Here is a 16,325-nt window from a genome sequence, read left to right on the forward strand (position 1 = left end):
GGTGCCGTCAGAGAACAATAATCAATTGTCTTTTTCATTGCTTACTAGAAATAATGATTAAGAGAACTACAATCTGAACATATTCACAACATGTAAAGCCTATAATTTCTGCAACTCCGGGGAAAAATGAAAGAATTTTCTCACCATTAACTTCTGGCTACTCCTATTTGACAAGAAAAATTGGATTTATGTCACTCCTGTGAGCCAGCAGGGATGGTGTTGATTAGTGGGCAAACCTGTGATATTGGTTCCAATACAAGAATCTCTGGTGATAACAGTAGAACCTGCAGCACTGAAACTCTCTTCTGCATCATCCGCAAGAAGAGAAGGAACCCTTCAGAACAGGAGGAAGCCCTGAATTCATTGTCTGTCCCGAATGATGTGACTGTTGAGTCCATTCCTGCATCTGAGAAGTCCACCAATTTGCAGCTGCTTAATCCTAACACAAGAGGATGATACAGTAACATCTCAGCAGTCATCGGAACACAGGTTTCCTCACTAGACATCCCTTCAAGAAATCTTTCCCATCCTTCGAGGGATTTTAGGCAATTCGTCAGGGATTTTAGGCAATTCGTCACCAGTCTTTCTCAGGAGTTCTTCAATAGTGGATTCAGGCTTCAAATCCCAAACTGGCTTCCCTGTAAGCATCTCGAAAACTATGCATCCAAGAGCTCAGATGTCAGAGGGAGCCTCCTGGACATGATCAACCACTGACTCCGGTGTCATGTACAAAGCAGACCCTCTGAGATAAGGATCGGACTTCCTTTTCTCGTTCTTCTCTGCTTTCTTCGCCAAACCAAAATCCCCTATCTTTGCCGAAAATTCAGTGTCAGTGCCGCCCCTTTTAGTTGACACAAGTAGGATATTCTCAGGCTTTACCCTGTCTATATATGAATATAGATATCTGGTGCACCTCTTCACATCCAATTCAGGCAACCCATTACGCATTACCAACCGGTTGTGTACATGCCTTGTGATGTGCATATATTGTAGGGGTAATGATTTCTGCCTTGTTAGATGCATGAAACTGATTCTTACGAAATCAATTCTCTCCCTTTCCCCCTCTTCGTTAGCTGGGAAGGGCATAGAATTTCTACACATCTCCTTGGAAGGGAGCATTCCTGTGAAGAAAATTATTCTATGATATTGGATTTTTATTCTCTCTTTTTTTGGGTGCTTAGTGTGTAATAACAGCATGTGATACTATTGGTTCTTAATCCATTTGTCTTTTTTGGAGGTGATCAAATATCATATCTTACAATAAATACCTCTGCAGGATGCTGCACTGAAACTTGGAGTGCTCACCAGTGAAGAATTTGATAACCTTGTGGTCCCTGAAAAAATGATCGGGCCATCCGATTGACAAACTAGTAAAAAGTTTCCAGTTTCTGAGAATTGATTCCCAAGACTTCGAGCATCAAACAACAAGGTTTTCTGTTTTAACTCTGCGACATGTTAAATCACTTGGTACAAACTAATCTGGTCATTAGTGACACTATTTTCTTAAACAGTATTCTTAGAGCTTTCCCACCAGCGGGCTTCTTTCATTTTTCAGAAAAGCAGCCATAGCCACTGATGAGGTTAATAATGGGAATCCTCCCTCGTTTGTAGCCGATAGGAGTCATACCAGAAAAACTTACATGCTGCGGTGAAAGAAATAATATTTTTGTGGCGAGTAATTTAATGGCTTTTATGGTTTAGTAATACGATGCTCTAGTGTATCCGTGCACATGTATGTTTGAGTAGCATGTCACTCTTCTGTCAGCTTCACGATAGAACGTTTTACATCTCTGTAGTCTCTCGCATATTTAGCCCTCCTGTTTGCTTTATTATAAGCGAGGTATGGCTTGTGCGGGTACTATGTTTTTGACATTCTGCATGTCATTACACATCGCAAGTTCTGCAGCTATGGAAATCAAAATAGGTCCATGTCAGCAAATTGTTGCAATGAGAAGACTGAAAGCATAGCTGAGTCATCTTTTAGTTGATGTGACATCTCCAGGAAAACAATCTTAGCCACGCTACTCAAATGTGATATATTATCGTTATATTTATTTCCTTGTAGTAATAATGACATTTTTTTGGGGCATGTAGTTCCTTTAGAAAAGTAAATAAAAGGCGTTCATATGGATATTGACAGTAGTCTGACATGTAGTTACTTTTGTCGACTCTGTAATACCTTCTTCTTTTCTTTTTTTTCAGTTTCTGCATAACATGGCCTTGAAAATCACAATTAAATTAAATTCAATTTCAAACAACCTTGCAGGTCAAGCCCACTAAGTCCCAAACCGCAGGAAGGAGAAATTTCTCACCATTCGCACCATAAACGTTATAACTTGCCTTGCTAAATTTATCCACCATCAAATTCCCTGGATATCCTGGATAAGCTCCAGCACCAAATATTCCAGGACATGCTGAGACAGCCTCCAGCGGTGCCAAGATATCACCTTGGAAGTACCCAGTCTTGAAAGGGTTGGTGGCAGCTCCCGCAAGAATAGTTGCAATATTGATAACCATGCCATCGGCCCCAACACCATTAGGTGCAACCAGGGCCTGGCCTGGAGGACCATAAGCTGGAAGTGCATAAGGCCATGCACAGAAACCTGGACACTGCACCGCGTCCCCTACATGTGCATATACTATTACGCTTCCCTTAGGGGTCACCAAAACGCTATCATGGAAACCACAGGAATCCATGCAGAACTTCTCCACGCTCACATCTTTAGCAGTCAAAACCAAGTAGATGGCATTAGAGTCTACTGGTAATTTGTTGCTAATTACTATGTTGTTGTTGACTAGGTTGCCTATTTGGGCACGCTTGAGGTTCTTTCCTAAAGAATATGGATCGCCAACTTGTTTAACGAGTCTAACAATCCTGGAAACTGGGGTATGAGCCTTGTCTTTGTAAGAAGTGACAGTTCTCCACCATGTTGAGACACTGGGTTCTTGGTGGGGAACAAGGCCCTTGGGACTGAAGGAAGCAAAGAAATCGGTAATTGTGGTTCTTTCCTTCAAAGAGAAAGCCCCGTACCATATAAGGTAGATGTTAATGCCACTCGGTCGGGTCAAGAGAGGGCCTCCATGGTACGCGACTGTGGTGGATGTGGTGGCTAAGGAAGAGGGTTGGTTTCGGCTTTGGTTCAGCCCATACGACCTTGCTGCTAGGGCCAGGGTATTGACAATGATGAAGGGGCAGAAGAGAGACCTGACTAACATTTTGGCCATTCTCGGTTTAAGATTCTGTGTTTTTGTGGATGAACAAGTTTGTGTCTTGAAAAGAGTTTGATGATGGCCCTTTATAAAGACTAGTGAGCTGCTAGCACTATTCATAGGTTTGATGAGTTTAGGGTTAATTTGTATGCATTATGGTAAAAGGGGTTGCCTAACCCGACCTTAATGTAGTGAAAAGTCAAAGAATCAGTATAACTTGGAAGGTTTTTCTTTAATTTTCTTTGTTTTTTCTTCAGAGTGATGGACATTATATTTTTGTGTAATTTAAGCAGAGTAATTAGCTCGTCAAGATCTCATGGCCATTCAAGCAGAAGAGGTCACTTGCAATTGTGGATTGGCTTGTGTGTCAAGGGTCCCTTGTCCGTCCGTGTGACACGTCGCTAGATTCCCTGTTGTAATAATCCATTCTTCTCGTATCCCATCATGATCGACCCTACAAAGATTTGGCTTTATACATGTTTCAATAAAGGCAAAGTTTCCTTTTCAAAATAATATTGTATGATAGAGTGAGAATAATGATACTAATAGTAATGGCAAAGTTTAATTAATCAGGTTTTTAGCTTCTTATTGGTAAGTTCGAGGACAAAAACCACTGTGTTTGTAGCTGTTAAATGGTATGTTGGAGTCAATAAACAAACTGTGTCAATAAGTTTAGTTCATTTACCAACATGCCAAGGCTACTTTGCTAGCAAAATTAATAAAAATATGAAAACACATAGCAAACTCTATTTAAACTTAGTCACGTATATGGTTGATTTATGATTGATTATAATTGATCAATCATGCTTGTAGTCACGTATATGGTTGATTTATGATTGATTATAATTGATCAATCATGGTTGATTTAATTAAAAAAACAATATTGAAGCATCTCATGTCATACGTGAACAACAAATGATTTTGCTTGTTCAAGAATTGCGCAAGAAAAAGAATGCATAATAATACAAACTGTCTATCAAGATTTCAACATCATCATCAATTTGCATTATTGATTAATGCCTACGAACTAATTTGAAAACAATCTCAAGTTCCTCCAATAATAAGAACTTAAAGCTCTAGAATATACTGTGAACTGAAATGAAAACCAAAAAAATAGAAGGAAAAGTAGAAGGAATAAAGTAGCTATGAACATGAATGTGAGAGGATGAACATGAGGTGAATATAGAGTAAAACATCCCATTTTTTTAAGTGTATAAAATTGAAAAGAAATAAAGTTAATTAAGAAGCAAAGTAAAAAAAATAACGAATAATTAGAAAATGTGAGAGCATGGAGCGTGAAATACTCACATCTTTTCGTTTACTAGTAACTAGTAATAACTATTATTATAAAAAAAAAAAAAAGGAAAAAGAACCGTAGTGAAGAGGTGGACAGAAACCTTCAACTTTGACCCCGGTAGGGTGCGCCGCTTTTGCAGTGGTAAAAGAACGGCGTGGCAGCTTGTGCAACACGTTATGAATCTCCCTCTGAGTCTGTCTCCTCGTGAAAAAATCCCATAGCCTCCGCCCTTGTAGGCTTCACCCCGGTCCATGGATCTCATCACTTGGTACGTAGTAATGTCTGGCTGACGACAACCTACCCATGATTTACCCATTTCACACAGCAAGGATTTAAGCTCACTAATTATTAACAAAGAAACAAGAAAACATAGATAGCTTTGAACTTGTTAGCAGGAATTAACACGAGGGCAGATAAACATGTGCATTAGAATATTTGCTCCCTAATGTGCTCCGTTACTGATCAATGATCATTATATTCTCATTATTTTTTCGATATCCAATTGTGAATCGAAGAAAGAGATTTTGCATGGATCGACTGCTGGCTCGAATCTAGATGGCCTCAGCTGTAACTCGTTCTCGAACAAACTCATTTGTTATCCGAACCAATATCTCAAAAATCTTATAATGATTTTAATTTTGATACTTGCAGGATATAAGTAATCCTTTTTAGGATCAGAAAGCAACTACAATTGTTGATTTTTTTCCTTTCTGATTTGATGATTCAGTAGAACGCAGGCATATATTGTTAAATTTACGCCTCTTACCTTCGATCACGGGTCAACATATATAATCTAGCTGCATTTATCCCTACTGAGTATATAAATATATATTGCAGTTGATTTGAACATCATCGGACTGTTTCTTATACCATACACGTCTCATGGGCTGACAATTGACAAAGAACTAACCGACTGTCCAATCTTCTATCTAAACTGTGTGGATTTCTACTGAATGAACACGATCATAATCCAACCATAATTATTGGTCAATAGATGCAATTGTTTTGACGTCGCCGCCGTGCATACACAGTCTAATTAATAAGCAAAACATGTCAAACTGCGTGGGCTCCGTCTAATTAATGTTAAAGATAAGCATGGTTAGCTGCATGATTATGTATTGATAAGACGAACTGAGATCAACATCCAATGATTTAACCTGGGTACATGCATGGAATAATGTGTTGATCTGCACGTTTTATCTGTAGTGTACTGAAAAGGATGATTTTACCTGCTCGCTCTTTTCAGGCTCTAATTATACACCGCCACACAGGCAGGCAAATAGTCGTGGATTGCTGTCATGCATGACACTTCAACAACCATCAGATTGAATTGGATTGGCCGACATGACAATTTCCTTCCAAGGTTTTACGTGGGTACATCAGTAAAAGGGGATCATATATGGTTCGTTACCTCCTTGCTTTGTGAAAATAGAGTATCAAAACCGATATGTATGATTGCCGACAGATTCACCATCTACCTAAATTCTCATCATTGTTCTTAAAGTTATTTACAGCACGTGTCTTTTGTGCCTATGCGGTGAGAATTTCTGGGCATCCGTTTAATTTATTTATCACGCACGGTTCAATTAGTTCTTTCCTGGTACATGTATATAGTTTGTCGGGTCTAAATTCGTTACCTGATACAACTTGTCTCATTTTTTGTTCACCTAGCCCGATTCGCAAGATGGGTTTGCTTTTCATATTGTTTGTATCCTTTTTCTCAATATATCAATTCGAGTGTGAATAGTATGTTTAAAATCTAATTGAGAAAAATATTAATTTTAATATACAAGAATATCCTAAATTTAAAGGTTAAAACAAACATTTCACTCAACGGTTGCTTATTTTGAAACGGTAAACATTTTTGTTATGGCATATGGACAATAAAATTTGTTATTGGTGAAAGCATGGAAACTTCAAAATCAGATTGAGTTTTCGATCATTGCATCTTGGATCGAAGTGTGTGGGTTTGGATATAGGTTTTGTTTATAGGCTTAGTTGTTCCAACAAAAACAAGTCACTCTGTTGATATATGTAGGATGATAAAATAATATACAAGAAAGAGAAATAATATAAGGAGCAAGTGAAAAGTGTGTGGAGAGGGGAGCATGAGCAATGTGTGTTGTGAATGAACAAGTTGTTCTTGAATTGTTGAATGGTTTGAATCTCTGACTTACCTGGGTTACCAGAGTTATTTATAGACATTGGTCACACTTACCTTATTGGGAGTAGTGTTGCAAATACCTTATGTTGCATGGAATGATGCAGAACGACCTCGTAGTGAGTGGAGAAAATAAATACTATTAGTGAAGAGATTGATGCCTGTCATTGGTTTGTAGTGCTTATTGTGTCATTAGTGAAGAGGTTGGTATTTTCACTATGCACAAAGAATTTTTATGCGCGGAGGTGCCCATATGGTTGGTGCTCTTGTGCTTGCACAAATAATTTATGTGTGTGAAGGTGTGCGTGCACCAATGAGCGGTGCACAACTTCTTTTAAATAAAAAAATACATTGAGATATGTGTTCAATTAGGTATTTAACAACCCAAGACGGGTTGGAGTGGGCGAGAGAAAGGCTATTTTGGCCGACTAAATGACCAAGATTCTAAATGTATATAGTCGATCAGGGAGAATATATAATCGTTCATATAAAAAAATAGTTGTAAACCCCACCGGATAGGACTTTAATGACAATATATTCGAGCAGGTTCTCCATGTTGAGTATTTTCTTATTAAACTTCTAAAGATATTCTCTGGTACCCTTATCTGGAAGAGCTGGAGTATTTGTGGTGGTTGAGAGATTAGTTATCTTTCCATTTCCTAGAGTTTCCAAATTGTTGGCTATAGGAAGAATTTTGAGTGAGAGATGTGAAAATGGAATGAATTAGCTTTTGTTCAATTTCTTATGGATTGTGTAGCTAATAAAACCATGAAAACTTCAGGATTGGATTGAGCTTTCCATGGCAGTGTCTTGGGCTAAAGTGTGTAAGCTTAGATATAGACTTTGTCTCTAGACTTAGTTGTTCTTACAAAAACAAGTCCCCTATTGAATTAAAAGACCCTTTGATGCTTATGTTAGTAAATGTAGAAGAAAAAAATAATATATAACAAAGAAAAATAATGTACGAAGGAGCAAAAAAATGCATAGAATAAAGAGCATGAGCAACACTATGTGTTATGAATGAATACATTATTCTTGAATTGTTGAATGACTTAAACCTCTCTAGTTTACCTAGTTGACTGGAGGTATTTATAGACCTCGATCATGTTTATCTTGTGGATAATGGTGTTGTAGATACCTTGTGGTGCATAGAATTGCAAGTGTCTCATGGTGAGTGAAGTGGCATATACCTTATGGTGAGTGAAGTTGAGCGACCTCGTGGTAAATGGAGAAAACGAATACCATTGATGAAGAGATTAATACTCGTTATTAATTTGTGGTGCTCATTATAACATTGGTTGATATGTTGGTATCACTTCTCTGCATAAATAACTTATGCACGTGAAGGTACACAAATGGGTGGTACTCCTATGCTTGTACACATAATTTATGTGTGTGGAAGTGTGTGTGGACCGGTGAGCAATGCACAACTTCTTGAAACTAAAAAAAAAAAAAACATTAAGATGTGTGTTTGGGGTAGGTATTAAATAGCCCAAAGTGAGTCAAAATGGATGAGGGAGAGGTTGTTTAGTCTAGGCCAAATGACTAGGATCTCTAGCAACTTGAGCTTGGCCCAAATAGCTAAAATGTTTTTTTTAAAAAAGTTTTGTGTATTATCAATCACCAACTCAAATCAACAATAAGATTCAATAATGAAATAAAAAACCTCATATGATAATTTGGTTAACATAATTAAAATACTTTATCAATTAAAATTTTTTTGAATTGAAAAAAATATCTAGGATGCAAAGAATTACTTGAAATTATTGTTAAACTTGTTTTACTCTGTCAACCTTGAAATCTTTTGTCTTGACTTCTTATCTAACCTATGTTTAAAATTAAATTGTATAAAAGTCGCCTCGATGTGGCCTAATCTACTTGGCGGGTCCTAATGCAACCCAAACAACTAGTAAAAAGAGCGACTTGACTTAAAAAAAATCAAGATGACTTTTTTTTTTTTAATATTGAGATAACAACATATTGAATTGACCTAAGATTCGAAAGTTAACCCGCCAAATCCATGATCCAGATTATGAACTCTACAATGCTTAATATTTTTTTTAAAAAAACCATTTTTTTACATGATTACATAATAAAAAAAAATAGACACTCATATAATTGAGCATGCACCAAAAGCCAGGATATTTATTTGAGACTACAATAACTTCATAAAAAGCCGATCAGAATAATTTATGAAGAAAAATTCAGAATCAAGAAAATATTAAAAAATAAAATTAAAAAAATAAGAACAAAAATGAAAAAAAAAAAGAAGAAGAAAAGGATTATGTCTTTCACTATTCATATGAACCATGAAGGAGATGAGTTGACACCCAATTATTTTAGATGCATCAAGTAATATAGCTAATAATGTAAATGAGTAATAATAATATAATATAAATTATTATATATAATTGTACTATTTTCTCTCGAGTAAAAATAAGATTTATAAATAATTCTTATAATGTAATTTATGTTTATGTAAAAGAATTGCATGTTTAATAATTTTTTCATATCTGTTAAATTCGTGTACGGGTTGATCTTGTAAATTAATTATTCGAAATCCGAGCAAGATTTATAGTTAAATCGGCCAAGATTTCGACTCAATAAAACTCATTTAACACAAATGAGTTCTTAATAACTCAACTAAACTTGATTTAAACCCAGCTGGATAGTTAAAGAAGAAGAAAAAGAAAAAAGAACGAAACGCTCTCGTTTTTTCCCCCCCTTCTCAACTAAACATTTGCTCGCTTACTAGGGACTTTATTCTGTTGTCATTTAAATTAGACTAACTAGGCCTATTAAATATAGGCCCAATAACTCCATGAGATGGGCCTTCCTACAGGACCATATCTGATTTCACAGCTGGCCCCCCTCATAGTCCCTAAACAAAATAGGTCTAGTAACTAACACTAACAGGCTTCTCTTTAGAGAAAGAAGATCGCAATCGCACTTTATCACCGTTCCGTCATCGTATATCTGCAACCGGTAGATCTCGTCGCCGAGGGTTGCATCATGATCAGAATTTCTGACAAAAGTAACCAAACGCACAAAGAATTATTGAACGAAGTAGCCTTAAATTTATTTTAAAGTCTGATTTCAGTTGTTTTTTAAATAATTTTTTATATTAAAATATATATTAATAATATTTTTTTATTTTTTAAAAATTATTTTTAATATTTTCATATTAAAACGATTCAAAATATACAAAATATATTAAATTTTAATAAAAATTAAAATTAAAATTTTTTAGAAACACAATTTGCATCGCTCCCAAACAGTGTCTCAATCCAAAAAATCTCTTAATTAAACCTAAAAAATACTAAGACTTAGAGTGATTTTTTAATAATATTATCTAATTGTGAATTTAATGGAATATTTTTAATTGACTCAATTTTAATTAATTATTATTATAAGTACTGATTTTTTTTTATTTATCAAATTTTAAAATCTAAATATTATTTTTTATATAAAAAATAGTTTATTATACGGTAAAGCACAAACATCAAGCCTAGTAAAGTTTGATTAAAACCCCCCATACAAATTAAAATTTTTATCATCTGATTTTACACTGACATGATTGGATGATTAGAGGATAACTGATCACTTAGCGAAAACCTAAATTTTATTGCCCTCTGTCCATTAAATTTTTTTTTTTACCTAAAATTCAAATGAAATTACTACTAACCAGCCAACACTAGGTATAAGGAATGTTTCGATTAACTAGAATTAGGCCCCAAATAATTATAAGCCAATCAGTTTTATAATTTTACAAACTATAAATTATATAAAATATATCATTTGGGTGATTATGGTAGCTGGAACTCTCTTGGATAAATTTCAATTTGCCCTTCCAAGTTTGTATATTATCTTAATTTCACCTGAAACCTTTGATTTATTTCAATTAGCCCCTGTAACTTTCATTGTTGTTCCAGTTAGTCCTCTTATTTTTTTTCTGGATAAATTTTAATTGTTGTTTCCAGTCAGTCCAGTCCGTCCATTTCCATCTGGAATTGTAATAGAAAATGTGTGTAATTTTCAATTCCATCCCTAAAACTATTGAAATATCTCAATATTACTCAAAAAGTAAAGAAAAAGGAAATTAATTGAAATTAATAAAAATAGGAAATAGAAAATCAATTGAAAATGATATGTTCTTAACAAAACAAATATAATAAAGCTTGAGAGAGTTAGTTTCTAGAGAAATACCCTAATCCTACAAACTTTAATTCTCACTTAGCAACACATCAATACTATAGTTAAATAAAAATTAAGATTGAAATGAATAAAACTCTAGGTGATGTTGAACTTGTCATGTCCTCATTTTACCATTATAACCACATGGGATTTCAATTTTGTTTCTCAATATTCTTATGATATGCTAGTAGGAAAGTGTGGGAGAAGCAACAACAATGGTTGTTGATATTGTTGTTAATTTTTTTTATCATATTTATTTTTAACTTAATCTTGTTATCATATATATCATAAGAAATTATGAAATATAATTGAAACAAATTAATAACTTATATATGAAATTAAGACAACATTGCTAAGCTAAATTAAATTTTATCTAACTATTTTTTTAGGTATTGCTCATTCTCTAATTTTGAAAAGAAAATTTACTTCGATAGTCTTTTTAGTTTTAAAAATTACACTTTATATATCATGTTAAGTAAGATTTAAATTTCAATATAAAAAGATGAAAATCAGAAAGAGAAAAGGCAAACATTTTAAATTTTAGACTTCACCATTAAAATTGTGAAACATGTGCTACTATCTGTTTTTCACCGAATAAGGATTAAGTGAAAGGAAATTACGAGTCACTTAAAGGAATGTGTCTACACGACTACTAGTGCTCAACATCATTGTTATTAAAATCACTAGTTAACTCATAAAATCATATGATTTTAAGAGTCAACATGTATCTAACATACAAAATCGAACTAAAACTCAAAAACCAGTAAAATCAAACTTAACTTGTGCAAAATCAGTAAAATCGGTAAACTCGGTCTCATTTTACGAGTTTACTAAATTTGTGATATAAACCAAGTTAGGTTCAAATTTGACCTTAAAATGTCTGCTGACCAGTTTTGTAGGATTGAGCATATCTTTCAAATCGTACATTGGATAGAGTTGAAATTTTACAGGGAAATATTAGACACATGAAAATATATTTTGGTAAATTTTCAGGTCAAATGGAGTTCGGAAAAATAATATTTCAGAGGGTCAAAGTTAGTAGACAAATCTTGTCAAGTATGTCAAATTAGACCTTCATATACTGTTTGGGACATATCTGGAGTTACCAGTAGAATTTTGTTGCGATTGAAGTTGGGCTGAAAGCTAGACATTGAAGCTTTCCAACCATATATTGTAGGACTCGTAATTCATCCAGATGACAGAGAACAATTTGTTTGAAATTAAAACTCAAATCCGCCAAGAATATGCGAAAATTGAAGATTCAGGCTCCATGGAAGAATTTTAACATGAAGACTTTTTATTATTTTATTTTAATGATTTAATTTTGAATAATTATTTTGGATTTGAATTTTCTCTAGGGCATTAGATATTTTTTAAGAGTTTATTTTATTATTAAATTTATATTAGTTAATTACTAGTTTAGACTTATTAGCTTGCAACCCAAAAGAGGTCTTTTAGGACTTATTGTAATGGGAACAACTAAGTTGTCACAAGGTTTACATGTACTTCCTACTTTTCAGTGATTCTTTTGTATCAAGAAGTTTTATTATGAGACTTTTTATTCTTCCATATCATTAATTTATTGATTTATATTATTTATATCTCTTATTTTATTTAGATCACTAATTGATTATAAAATTGTTGACTCACTTTATCAGATTTTAATATTATTTAATTTCTTAACTAGAATTATCAATATATAATTATTCAAACAAAATTACTTATGATGTTATAATTTTACAATTTAAATTTATATTATATTTTTCAAAAACATTCTTGATAACCTTGCTCAGCATTGCTTTTGCACTCTCATTTATTTTTCTTTCAGGAGTTTTTCGTCATCTGCCTTTTGGATTTTTTTTTTTGGTTTTGCAACAACTTAGTTATACACAAGTATTCGCAGCAGCTAGTTTAGTCAATAATCTGACACGCTTTTTGTTAATGTGCTTGGATCTTTTCTGTAATTATGATAACTTAATGAAGCAGAATTAATATATTTTGAATTAAGAATATTCTACGGGACACGAAAGGGTCACATCATTCAAGGCTAACACGTGGGCAATTTGCGGAGCGAAGAGTACATTTGCGGTGGGAGCTTGTACTGCGTCATGTTTTCTAGTGGTTCTTCGTACGAAGAGAAGAATAAAAGGAGTACAAGTTTACGGGGGAAGCATAAGCAAGGGGCGCCCACTGTCACACTGTTAGCTGACCAACAAAGAAAGGAATCCAAAACCATCAGCGCAGCTGGAAGTTCCAAATTTTGTGTTGGCTTTGTCTCGCTTCCAACTGCCACTTCACCGCGTTTGACTTCCCCAACCTCAACCTCCCCTTTGACCCCTGCTTTCCGATGCCTTCCGAGCACCTGCAATAATTATTTAAGTATTTATTCCCTGGTATTTGGTTTTTAAAGGCTTTTTCAAAAACCCTTTTAAAAACCAAAAACAAATAATATCTCATATCTAAACTATAACATCATCGAATTTAGAAGGAATTTTACGAATTATTCCCTCGGAGCTTGTCAGAGGGTACTCAAATTTGCCTCAGCATGTTACTCCATTTGAGTGTGATTGATATTGCGATAGCTATTGTGGTTATGATTTGAAAAAAATTATTTTATAAAAGTATTTTTAGTTGAGGTTGGTTTAAAAAAATAAGTGTTTGGTTAAAACTGTGTTTGAAATTGTGGTCGAAGAAAAAGTAGTTTAATGTGTTTGGTTAAGAATGCTTTTGAAATTGAGGTTAAAAAATAATTTAAAAATATATATTAATATTAATGATTTTAAATTTAAATATTGTAGAATTAATTACTCCTATTACATCATGAAATAAAAAATACTTTTTATTATTCCATTAAACTATTTATAATTTCATTACATACAAAATTCATCTGATAAGAACTACAGTTTTCATAATTTTTTGAGCGTAGATAAAATATTATCGGGTATAAAATTGATATTACAGTGCGAGTGAATTTAATTCACTTTATACTAGTGTTTTTTAAAAAAAAGTTAAAAAAATTAACACACTGGAAAAAAAAAAAAGAATTTCACGTGAACAGTGCAATTCTTGCACTGTTCACATGCTTTTCATCAGTGTATCATGGTTGAATTTCCTGAAAGCAGCATTTTTCTGTTTTTCATTTTCCAGCGTTTCGCACGTGATTTGGCTGTGGGACCATGCACAATAAGCAGCTTTTTTTTTTAACCAAATGTTTGCTTCCTGTGTTTTTAAAAAAACATAACCTCTAACGCGTAGCTAAACGGGTTCTCTATCATTGTTGATATAATAATTAGTTAAATATTTGAAAACGCTAATATCAGATCATATTTTATGTAAAAAATAAAAAAAATAATATTTTAATATATTTTCATTTATTTTAATAGTAAAGTAACGTCTCATATTGTAGCAGTAAAGTAACGCGCGCACATCACGTTTGCACATGTGCTATTTATGTTTATTTTTTTGTACTGTCCAATTATTTTAGTAAAATTGTAAATAAATTAAAATCTTTCCCCTGAATTATGCGGATTCAACTAGTCCTTGTTACGTTAACATTATTATTGATCTAAACTGATTAGATCATCAAATTAAAACTCCTTTTTAAGTCTAAATAAAAAGAGAATCATAGGATTTACATTAGAATAATCTTATGTCACAGTAAAAACTTGAATGCGTTTTAGAATGAATACAATGGAAGGGTTTGAAACACAATTGAGATTCATAACAAAAACACGAAATTGAAGGATAGAAATTTCATCAGATGACAGTTAACTTGTAAAAATTACATTTTGACAGCGAACTCAAGAAGTTCAATTCCTCTTAATTAAAACAACACAATCCTTAAAAACCATAATTAATCATCAATTTCCCAATCTACAAAACCAGCAAGATACTGCGCCGTCGCCATTACAGAGGTGCAGAAGTGACAGGAGCATCAACACCATCATCAAAAAAGCTCCAAAGATTACCCACAAGGCTTTCCTGGGTTGTCCCATTTGGTGCCGTTGATTGCCCATCCAGATACGGAATCTGATAAAACTTCATGAAATTTTCATACGCCATTAACTCCTCAGTCAGCTTCTGCACCTCGCTTTCTTCCTCCCCAGTTTCCAAATCCACCACCATCACCTCCTTGTTCATCACTTTCTTCTCCTCCAGTTTCTCCTCTTCCACCTTTACTTGACCCATATAATTATTGCTCTCCACATTCTGATTACAGCCCAGCAGTCCTGTCACCTCCTCTGAACCTGACCTAGAATCATCCTCCCCAGAACTAACAATTGGTTCGTTAATTAAACCATTTGAATGGAAGGTTTCGATCTGATATGCATCATAAACGTTCCCAGAATCATAACCTTTTGAGAAATGACAAGTGGGGGCTTGGTACAGGAAAGGCTTGGTGTTCGAGTTTTGGGACGTGTAGTAATGGTCATCTTCGTTAGGAAAATTGACTTTGGCTTTCTTGCCGCGAATCTTGCGAGCCTCTCTGTCGTAGGCTCGAGCTGCTTCCTCAGCCGTGTTAAATGTACCGAGCCAAACGCGGACTCCTTTTCTTGGGTCACGAATCTCAGCTGCCCATTTACCCCAAGGTCGTTGCCTTATACCTCTGTATAGATTCTTCCTCTGCCTCTTGGCATTCGGCTTCTCCACTTGTTCATGATCCCCTGTTTTTGCATAAATTCCACATTCAAAATCGACTTTTAATTTAATTTTTTTTTAACAAGAAATGAAATGAGAGAAACTGGTACCTGAAGTGGGCTGGGGTCGTTTGAGAGTGAATGGCTCCTGATTGCGGAGAGGACTCGGATACGTGTCGAAGGGACTGGGTTTATTGAAGGATGAGTTGGGCCAGAACTCAGAAGCCGCGACGCGGTGGCCACGGTTACGAGGGATGAGGCCAGCCAAAATAGCACCGCCACACATCTTTCTTCAATTAGATAAAAAAATAAATAAATAATAAGAGAAATCTGTTGATAGTAAAGGAAAGTAGACAATGGAAGAGGGAGTAATGAAGACGACTTCGAATAGGATTTTAAGAGAAGGGTTCTAAAATGGAAGGATTATATGTAGCGTGAGGAAATGAGGTAGGTGGGTGACAGCAGTACGAACAAGTGGAGAGGCTTTGGAACTTTCTTTCCACCAGCATCGCCTTCCTATTTTGCTTGGGTCTTTCGTGGACGTCAATTCTAGTTAAATTCGAGGCTTATGTTTCAAGGTCCTGAAAGGTAATAAAGGAAATAAGAAATATCTAAAAAAGCCAAGGACGAAGGTGATTCCTTCAGAGACGGAGGGGGGAGAAAGGAGTCATTGCATTTAATTAATTAATTAATTAAGCTTCGCGACTTTTGTTCTTTTCTAGGATTTCGGTTTTGTTATTTTAGTATCTCGTTTGTTTTTTAAATTGGTTTTTATTTATATTAATATAATATTTTTTATTTTTTTAATATTAATACGTTAAAATGA

General features: G+C 34.4%; 2 protein-coding genes across 2 annotated transcripts; both read right to left on the reverse strand.

The window, feature by feature from the left end:
* Positions 1-2,022: 2,022 nt before the first annotated feature.
* Positions 2,023-3,384, reverse strand: LOC7495237 (protein EXORDIUM-like 2). Its single transcript, XM_002320959.4, has one exon. It carries the CDS (start codon positions 3,328-3,330, stop codon positions 2,251-2,253), a length of 1,080 nt encoding a protein of 359 aa, XP_002320995.2. The 5' UTR covers positions 3,331-3,384; the 3' UTR covers positions 2,023-2,250.
* Positions 3,385-14,599: 11,215 nt separating this feature from the next.
* On the reverse strand, positions 14,600-16,008 carry LOC7495238 (ethylene-responsive transcription factor ERF071). Its single transcript, XM_002320960.4, has 2 exons — positions 15,611-16,008; positions 14,600-15,526 (listed from the first exon to the last, which is right to left on the reverse strand). Exons 1-2 carry the CDS (start codon positions 15,783-15,785, stop codon positions 14,769-14,771), a joined length of 933 nt encoding a protein of 310 aa, XP_002320996.2. The 5' UTR covers positions 15,786-16,008; the 3' UTR covers positions 14,600-14,768.
* Positions 16,009-16,325: the final 317 nt, after the last annotated feature.

This window comes from Populus trichocarpa, chromosome 14, assembly GCF_000002775.5.
Source record: "Populus trichocarpa isolate Nisqually-1 chromosome 14, P.trichocarpa_v4.1, whole genome shotgun sequence".
In the NCBI taxonomy this organism is placed as follows: Eukaryota; Viridiplantae; Streptophyta; class Magnoliopsida; order Malpighiales; family Salicaceae; genus Populus; species Populus trichocarpa.